At 37.0% G+C, this 9,874-nt stretch overlaps 1 protein-coding gene across 1 annotated transcript in view; it reads left to right on the top strand.

Moving 5' to 3' along the window:
• The first annotated feature begins 203 nt into the window (after window positions 1-203).
• Window positions 204-9,874, top strand: part of LOC135222126 (alpha-1-inhibitor 3-like) — a 34,587-nt gene continuing 24,916 nt past the window's right edge. The window contains exons 1-9 of the mRNA XM_064260295.1: window positions 204-220; window positions 650-862; window positions 2,871-3,019; window positions 3,848-4,203; window positions 4,660-4,814; window positions 5,750-5,858; window positions 6,455-6,664; window positions 7,556-7,720; window positions 9,045-9,260. Of these exons, the coding sequence (XP_064116365.1) occupies window positions 204-220; window positions 650-862; window positions 2,871-3,019; window positions 3,848-4,203; window positions 4,660-4,814; window positions 5,750-5,858; window positions 6,455-6,664; window positions 7,556-7,720; window positions 9,045-9,260 (1,590 nt within the window). The remainder of the gene's footprint in view (window positions 221-649; window positions 863-2,870; window positions 3,020-3,847; window positions 4,204-4,659; window positions 4,815-5,749; window positions 5,859-6,454; window positions 6,665-7,555; window positions 7,721-9,044; window positions 9,261-9,874) is intronic.

The following is a 9,874-nucleotide window of genomic DNA, read 5'->3' as shown; positions in this document are numbered from 1 at the left end:
GATACCTAACCTAACCGAAACAGAAATGATTAATTAATGAGAATAACTCTTAGAAATCAGCATAAGGTAGTCATGGAACAGTTCTCGGTTAGTAGACTCCTGTCAATGTCTAGAAAACTAGAATTCACCTGATTAGAATTGATATATTCCCATTGATTTGCAGATTCTCATAGAATAACTCTCACAGCCTTAGGTTCTCTTCCATGCCTGTATCCTCAGAGTACCCTACATAAACATTTCTTTAGCCACATGTCTTGGTTATTTTCACATGTTTGTGGTTTTAACCGATTCAAAATGGTGAATTCCTATTGATTTGCAGATTTTCATAGAATAGCTCTCACAGCCTAGAGATAAAAATTCTTCCCTGCCTGTTTCCTTAGTGTACCCTCCATAAACATTTCTTGAGCCACATCTCTTGGATATTTTCACATGTTTGTGGTTTAACCGATTCATCAAGTATATTTTCACATGTTTGTGGTTTTAACCGATTCATCAGGTATATTACCCTTTGTTATGGACTTCCGTGTTCTGTGCAAGCGTTTTTATACCTTATATGTATCCATTACTTGTGTAACATTCTGGAAAATATTGAAAATCTTTCTCTGGCGTGGCCGACCACATGACCAAACTCTTCGCATTTCCCCTCAAGTACAACATGCAGATCGGACAGGGGTCAGTACTACGCCATTGGGGACACCTGGAGCCCAGCCGACGAGCCTTGCAAGAAGTGCACCTGTCAGGCGGACGGAGACGCCACCAAAACCGAATGTGTGGCCAGAAACTGCCCCAATCCCCCAGGCCCCAATTGTCGTCCACTCACCCTGCAGTTCCAGTGCTGTCCTTACGACTGGGATTGCTCCGAGTAAGGCCTTTCGAATGTTTCTAATTTCCACTGCCCTGTGACGATGATGAGCTGCATTTTTTATGAATTTTTCTCCTTGTGCTTCTCTCAGTTATTGTTCAAAAACTTTCTTGTTCGTCAAAAGGGTTTCATGATCAATTATTAATGTAAGATCTTGTTATTTTCATGAGGTTTTATCACTTAGGGGAGGCTGAACATCACAATAGAGGTTGGAGCCGTTATAGCTTACTCGGGACGCGTGCAAGATTCTCCCCCTAACGAATAAGTTGTAAACATTATATTCCTAACTTAACGTAAATTAAAACCTGCTAAAATCTACGGTCGAACAGAGCCTTGTTTCACCAACGAAAATTAAAATGCATACGCTATATTTTATTAATAATAATTTTTCTGTACTGTTTAACATGCACACTGTTTATCATTTACATTTTCATTCTAATAGATAAATCATAAATATCCTATTCTAAAATTCCTTTTTAAGCTCTTCCAAAGACCTTTCCTACCACCCCCTAACAACAACAACAACAACAACAACAAAGTAGTTTGTAGGGGTACTCCCCGAGTAAGAGAAAATTATATGGGTTTTAGCCTACGATCGAAGAATGAGAGAGAAATATAAAATAGCACCGCAGCTGACTAGCTACATATAAACTGCAAACTTTAAGTAAAAACAAGGTTCAGCTTGGTAAGCAATTCAATTTTAATTCTGAAAACGCAAATGTGAGTAACAGGTATTATTGCTATATCATCATAATAAAGACAAGCAAAGAACATTAAATAATAATACAAAAACGAAATAGCGTAAACTCGGGCACATCGCTTGTGTCTTGAAAATAAAAATTCTATGAGTAATAGATGGAAAGATTGTTCCAAATATTAAAGAAAACCCATGGAAAAAAAGATGACGAAACAGGGAATATTCATTTGTTAATACAGTATTTTGAGAAAGCTATCGTCATTATCACTATTTTTGGCGTGGGTGTGAACTGGGCGTAGGTCAGAAGTATACCTCATATTTGCGAGCTTGTAAATATCGTTTATACTTTGATGAAACGGAAAAATAAGCCTGCATGCAATTACAAAATCATCTACTTATTACAAAATTAATCTACATCATTGAGTATATAAAGCGTCCCACTCCTAACTGTTTACGTTATCTTCTGTAATAATAAAATCAGTATCGATATTTTTTGTTTGTCCGCCCCGTGTGGGGACAGGGTAGGTAGGGGATCGGGAGGGTAAGGGAGATATGACACATACACCCTGTTCCTGCAAACCTGTTTGTCCACCCTAGGTGGGGATAGGGTGGTTATGGGGGAGGGGGAGAGAGCATGACGTGCAGCGCTGGATTCCGACGCAGCGTAGCGCACACCATCAACCTCGTTTTTTCAGTATTTATTCAATCAATTTTAAATAGTAGTCAGTTCATTTGACCTGACATTGGTGAGGCATAATAATGTATGCAATTTCTTTGGGAAAATTACATCTGAAGAATATCACTCGAATGGTTTTGGGTTGTGAAAGAATTCGAAAGCACCACTAGTTTATCAGAATGGTCTTGACCTGCCCCCTTGGTGGCCGAGAGTTCGATTCTTGGGCATTCCATTGAGGTGTTAGAGATGTGTATTTCTGGTGATAGAAGTACACTTTCGACGTGGTTCGGTAGTCACGCTTAGCTGTTGGACCCGTTGCTGAGTAACCACTTGTTCTCTGCAACCTAAAAACACCATACAAACAAAATCTGTGTCAGCATTTATTTATGAATATGGCATAGATCATGCACTTTGTTAAATTGTATAGTTATTTCACCATTCTCGCTTCCTATTTTTATTATTTTATCCTCAAATGGTCACAACTACCAGAGTAGGTAGTCTTGCTTTGCTAAATAGTCTTTAAATCTTATGCTACTTCATATTTACACACTTAGAATAATAATAATAATAACTGGCCAATATTCATATTGGGACTTTCTAAAAATGACAATAATGATAATAATAACAACTTTCAGCTCATACTTAATCACGACGCCAAGGAAATGGGTCAGAGGGCAGGAAGCGTCTGTCTGCGTCTTCCTCATCGGCTCACCAGACATCACATTGAATTTCTCGCTCAAAGACAATTCGGAGGTTGTGTCCCAGGTCAGCCTAGAACAAACGGGTAAGTTAGATCTCTCTCTCTCTCTCTGTTTTTCTTATTTTATTTTTTTTTTTGTATGCAGATACCTTTCATATGGTAATATGATTCCGTATAGTTATTTTCCCTAGATTAAAGATAAAAGACTTCAGGTATTGACGTATCTGTTTTCAAACTGGAAGCACTCCAATACTTCGGATACATTATTGTATCATGGAATTATAATGGACCTGAAGAAACTTTTCAAATGGTTTTTTTAAAGAGACAGTGGACCCCCGTATTCGCGTTCTTGACATTCGCGGACTCACGCATTCGCCGGTATCTCTATGGACCATGTCTACCCATCATTCGCTGTAAATTCGCGTATTCGCGGTATTTTTCTATGAGAAATGTCCACAAATTCCTGGGTTTTGTCATCAGTTTCATATTAATATGCACTTTTTGTGATAAAACTATTAAAAGACCAGGTGGAAACATTTTTAGTGGGGTTTTTCTTTGAGTTTCGACTAACGAAATGGGCAGTTTTCAGCATTTTTATAAGGGTTTCAACTATTTGCGGATTCTAGCTATTCACGGGATGTCTGGTACGCATCCCCTGCGAATACGGGGGAACACTGTAGTACCAAATATTAGATATGGAAGCCTTACCAGTGGGAGCACGACAGTAGCAACAACTAGTATTGATTTAAAGCCTGAAGAGAAGATAATGAATATCAGAGTTTGAAGAAGAAGAAGAAGAATTCCGTGCTTTATGCTAATATATATAGTTTATGGATATTCTTTTGTTGGACTGTGGTAGTGTATGACAAACAAATCTGAATTTCATTAACAAAGCATTTTTCTCCTGTACAGCTGCAAGCGGATACCACTGTGTGAATGTGACAGTTCCCAGCAGCACTAGGTATAATTCTGTGCTTGAAATTTCTGGAGAAATAAACACTGCGTCCATCTCCGAAAAACGCGACCTGATTCTTGTGTCCCTCACGCAGACTTTTATCCAAACCGACAAATTTCTGTACATGCCGGGCCAGTTAGTGCGGTTCCGCATCCTGACCATTACTGGAACGAGAGCTCTCGTTTCTTATGAAGACATTCCAGAGATATGGATTATGTCGCCTAGTGGCAGAAGGTTGACGCAGTGGAAAAACACTCCCAATCCAGTTGGACTGCTGCAGTTGGACTTCCAGTTAGCTGAGGAGGTGGAAGAGGTGAGGATTTCTTCGAAGATCAGATAAGGCATTAGCGTGCCTTCAGATTCTTTGATATTACTTTACAGACGAATGAGCTGTCTAGATTTCGTTGAAGGAAGTACATGGTGGCCATAAAGTCCCAGTACCATTAAGAGTATTTATTGCTCAGAAACTATATAACATAGAGTAATGCAGTTTTTTTTAGAATGTTCTACATTTCCTCAAGTTTACAGGCAGAGCACTTCATTCTACAAGAAAAATCTGCATTAATCTATGTTATTTGGTTTCTGAGCAATAAATACTTGTAATGGTATGGACACCATGTATCTCCCTTGTGAACATACTCTTACAACTCTTTATCAAGCCATTGTTGCTCTCTCGCTGTTCAATAACGATAGAACAAAGAGTCATCGGAAAGACTGGAGAACAAGTTTGAGGTGAAACTGAGAGAACTTATGATTTCATTCTTTGCAGGGCACTTACCAGATTTTCGTGAGAACCGAAGAGACAAGAGCATCGCAGAGTTTCAAAGTGGAAGAATATGTGTTGCCAAGATTCAGCCTCACCATTCAGCCACCCCCTTATGTCTTGGCAACCGACACAGAGGTCGTTTTCTCTGTATGTGCCAAGTGAGTATACTTATCACATTCCCAGTAATAAATAAGCAATGTCTCAGGAATTAGAATTAGGAATTTTACTTCATAGATCATGAATGAGGAAGTCCTGTTAAAATGAAACGTATACATACACACATACGTATATCTATATACTGTGGTTCCCAAGGTTTTTTCCGGTCGTTACCCACTTTTTATAAAGGATACATGTCCATTCATAACCCATGTATGTATAAAACCCATGGTTTTATACATAGTTATCCTCAGATTTTGGCCCCCTGCATTCTGATATATATATATATATATATATATATATATATATATATATATATATATATATATATATATATATATATGAATAACTTGATCACATACTATATGAGACGTGATGAGAAAACGCAATAGCATATAATAACGGACATTGCAGGGTTAACAAAAGGTCCTGGTCACTTTTTTATCCTGTAATGCCCGTTTATATATGCTTACCTGTACTGTGTTTCTCATTGTTCTGATCAGTCTTGCCCTAAGTAAAGGGTCGTTAAGACCGAAAGATCTCAGGCAGTTCTCGTTTTTCATTTTCCTCCGTGGCATTACCTTTAATTATATAATATATATATATATATATATATATATAATATAATATTATATATATATATATATATATATTATATATCTGTATGTGTATGTGTGTTATTCTTATTTAATTAACCCCTTTTATATATTCATTTCCATGTCATACTTTCAGCAGTAATGCTACTTTTCCCCTAGTGGGAACAAAGATTCATTGTATACTTTAGCACCAGGTCGCCATATTGAACCAATTAATCTAACGTCAAAGGTATCACTAAAAGAAGACAGACAACGAGTTCGTCAGGCACCGCCATAGAGTTTAAAGAAAAATGTTCAATTACACATTCAGGGATCCTTATTCTGAAATTTCTTCTCAATAGGTACACCTATGGTCAGCCTGTTAAGGGGACTCTTAAGCTGTCTTTGACCTGGTCGTATTTTTATCATTTTTACTACGATAGCCCAACCCCGTTTGTATATGTGGAGAAGGTACGCTTTAACTTGTTTGCAAACAAGAGATTTGTTGTTTTCAAAGTAAAACATGAATATATATACCAGAAACGAAAATCGTATCGAATTGATCTCATTAGCAGACAATTTGAAAATGGAGATGAACTCATCCAGTCGTCCTGCCAGTGGTATTTACCTCCCTTTGTGACAAAAAATCATTGATAAACCTCAAAAATCTGTTCCTGTCTCAGTTTTTATTATTATGGTACTCGTGCGTATTGAAGCTGACAAAAAATGCACTTAAATTTGTTCAGGATAGAATAAATGTTAATTAACTCAGAAAAAACATTCTGTGAACAGGTTCTTGTTTTAAGGTTGCTATGCAGTACTACGGATGATTTCATATCCTTAAAACGATGTGTATATACCTACTTTTGTATGTTTTAGAATATTTTTTTCTTGTTATTTTTTAATGGATTCTATTAAAGCCTGTTCGTTCAAGTAAATAACTGAAAATTTATATTTCCAAATGGAGGATTTGCTCGCCTAAGTAAACTTTTCTTAGCTGTAAGATTAATGTTATTATGGAATAATGAATTTATTTCATCTTAGATATTCTATAAATACTTCTTTAGACACTAAGCGGTTGTGACGAAGTCAGCATATCAACGGCTGACATTGGTTACGTCGGATATCAAATAAAAGTGAAAGGTTCTTTTGTCGAAGAGGGAACAGGCAACGTCGCGAATGCCACAGCTTCTGTGGAAGTGCAATACACATCTTCCATTTTAGAAACCATCACCCCTGAAGAAAACGTGAAACCAGGACTGCCGTTTAACTTCAGAGTAAGTCGACTGTCTTCCAAATTTTTCCTGCAAGCTTAAACACTACACAAGAATAACTATCTACGAAACATTGTTGGTGGATTTCAAGATATCTTTTCACCACAAGTTTTGCATTTACTATTTTTCTGTTCTACTTACAGCAGATATAATCCTGCCTGTGTAAGCAAAAACTGCACAGATAACAATTGTTTGGAGCATTGCAAAATATCTTCGAACTTTTATAAACTTCATTTTCCTGCAAGACGGGTGATAAATATAATACTACTTTGTCAACAGTTCATAAATGACTTGAGACATAGTATATATTTTAAACAATCTTCTAAATGCCAATTCTAATGCTGAGTAATTTTTTAACATTATAACTAATATTGTACGATGAAGTGAAGCCTGTATCTTTACATTACCATTTTTATGGCTATACACGTTGGAAATATGGAAATAAACAAGGCGTGACCCGACCTCCAGCTTACTCGGTCCTCATGCTAAAATCTACGGACAAATAGCCCATTGTTTCACCAACGATGATTAAAATAAATACGCTACATTTTATAAGAAATAATTTTTTATGGGGTCCTTTTATTAGATGGAATTCTCTTGTCTCAGAACATTCTTACCAGTCATATATATATATATATATATATATATATATATATATATATATATATATATATATATATATATATATATATATATATATATATATATATTGGAAGAGGAAAATGTTTAAAAAGTTGGACAGCTATGAAATGGTAGAAAACGCTGTACCTAGCTGACAATGTGTCCGGAAGGGTTTCTGACCAAGAAGCTACATAAAGGACTGTCCAGGTGACACGAGCAACCTGGCCGTGTCCCTTCGAGACAGTTTGTTTTAGAATGGCTTTTCTCCTGCAGGTGAAGGTGACTAAACCAGGTTCTTCGACGCCCGAGGGCGTAATTGTTTCAGTATGTGGGGGCTATGGTGGTCCTTGTAAAAACTACTCAGCGGATGAATCCGGAATCATCAACGCCTTCATTCCTCCTCACCTTCTTGTGGACTCGTCTTATTCCTATATTTGGGTAAGTTCAAAAGTCGTTAGATATGTAAGCTTATCATCAGCGACAAATTCAGTTCATGTTGTCAAAGTATAATTACTTGGTAGCTGAAGATTGACGTATAAGTTGTAACTAGTTTTTTGTAAAATATTAAACGTTTTTTGGTAGTTGCTAATATTCCATTAATATCTCTGGGGAAACTGTTAGAACTCTTCCAAGTAATCAGAATGTTTACAAATGCTACCCTTGTAACAAAGTTACATAAAAATTGAAATTACTGTTATATCACTTGAAAGCTGTATTGCTTCCATTTTGAGTTAAAAATAAGCAAGTAAAAACGTGACAAAGTTTCTTCAGCATAATCAAGTTCTCTGTACAGCCATAGAAATAGATCTATCTTTAGGTGGTTTCGGTAAAATGCTGTATGAGCCGCGGCCATGAATCTCTCAGCCAGCCGTGTTGTCCTGTGTTGTTGCGTTACCAGAAGCACGATTATGGCTAAATGTAACCTTAAATAGAATAAAAACTACTGAGGCTAGAGAGCTGCAACTTGAGATGTTTTATGATTGGAGGGTGGGTGATCACCATACCAATTTGCAGCCCTCTAGCCTCGGTAGTTTTATAGACCTGAGGGCGGACAGAAAAAAAGTATTGACTGACAGACAAAGCTGGCACAATAGTTTTCCTTTCAGAAAACTAAAACATGAAAGAACCATAAAACTACCCCATGGAAAACAAACCATAACATTTTATTTATCAAAATGCGCAACTTAGATGGTTTTTTTTCTACTCCCAGAGTTGATTATCTGGACTATATCCAAAAACACCAAATTTTTTGAACGAAAATGAACAAATTCTAACTTACTTGACATCGTTCACCCTAAAGTACAGTGTGGAACCATAATTTGTTTAATGTCATCACTGTGACATTCCAATGTAACGGCACTACTCTCACAAAAATTTCTTGATATATCACCCCACTGCTTGATCCCCATAGCCAGGTAGTGCTGTCAGCTCACCTCAGGCGGTGCACTGTAGGCATTACTTAAGGTTCTTTGCCGTGTCCCTTACCCCCTAGCTAATTGCAACCCCTTTCATTCTTTTTACTGCACGTCTATTCACACTATCTCTCTTCACTATGACTTCCCACCCTCTCTTGTAATTGTTTCGTAGTGCAAAAGCAATATTATTTTCCCTCCTGTTACACCTTTCAAACCTTCTTATCGTTAATTTCCATTTTAGAATTTAGGCCTTTGGCCTGAATTCTAAAATTCTATATTCCTATTCCTTGCACTGCATGAATGCTTGAAAAAATTATCTGTATTCTTACATTTAATTTTCATTATAGGCACAGACTCTCAATGGATATCAGCAAGGCAATCTGGGTTCGCTATATCCTGGTTACACCAGCACATCCCTCTCAAGATTCTTTTCTGCATCTCAGTCCAGTCTCAGCCTGGGGTTGCTGCCTAAGTCACACAAATGTTCACCTGGTGGAGACACCATCATAATCCCTGTGATGTTTGTGGCTAACTATACTTCTTCCATCATTCTGCACATCCAGGTAAGTTCACTGCTCCAACATTTTATATGTTACTATTAGTTGGTGACTCAAGAAGTATTCTGCTGATAACTAAAACTAGTGTATGAATGTAACAATACTTATGATATATTGTTAGATCACCAATTGGATAATAATTCTTGTGGCTACCATTACTGGATCTTTTTTCATGGAGGATACTTCAAAGAAGACTAGGGAAAATGAATAGTAACTGCTTTCACTTTTAGTATATTCCATGTAACAGAGTGTCTTTCATAAAATCTGGATCCTCGCCATAACCTAAGACATCGCGTTAAGTGAGGACCGGTTTCGTATGATTTTGTCTGTCAGTATGCTCCATGGAAAATTGAATGAGGTATGAGCCACATGCTCTTCCTTAATTCTGATAAGAGATGAAACAACTGAGGAATGAAAAAACGTCTTACCTGAATTATACAGTCTGTGTAGTGCCATTATAACCTATTCCTGTTCTTCTGAAGAACACTGAGATGGCTTGAAATTGTCAAAGTAAATAAACAGTTCAGAATGACCTACCTGGAAAAAAAGAGAGACATTTCCAAATAATAACAAATGTGTGACAGGTAAATGAGGATAGATTAGCGGAATAACATAAGAAG

Source organism: Macrobrachium nipponense, chromosome 3, assembly GCF_015104395.2.
Source record: "Macrobrachium nipponense isolate FS-2020 chromosome 3, ASM1510439v2, whole genome shotgun sequence".
Taxonomy (NCBI): domain Eukaryota; kingdom Metazoa; phylum Arthropoda; class Malacostraca; order Decapoda; family Palaemonidae; genus Macrobrachium; species Macrobrachium nipponense.
The sequence above is the reverse complement of the archived record's forward strand: the minus strand, read 5'-3'. Positions and strand labels throughout refer to the sequence as shown.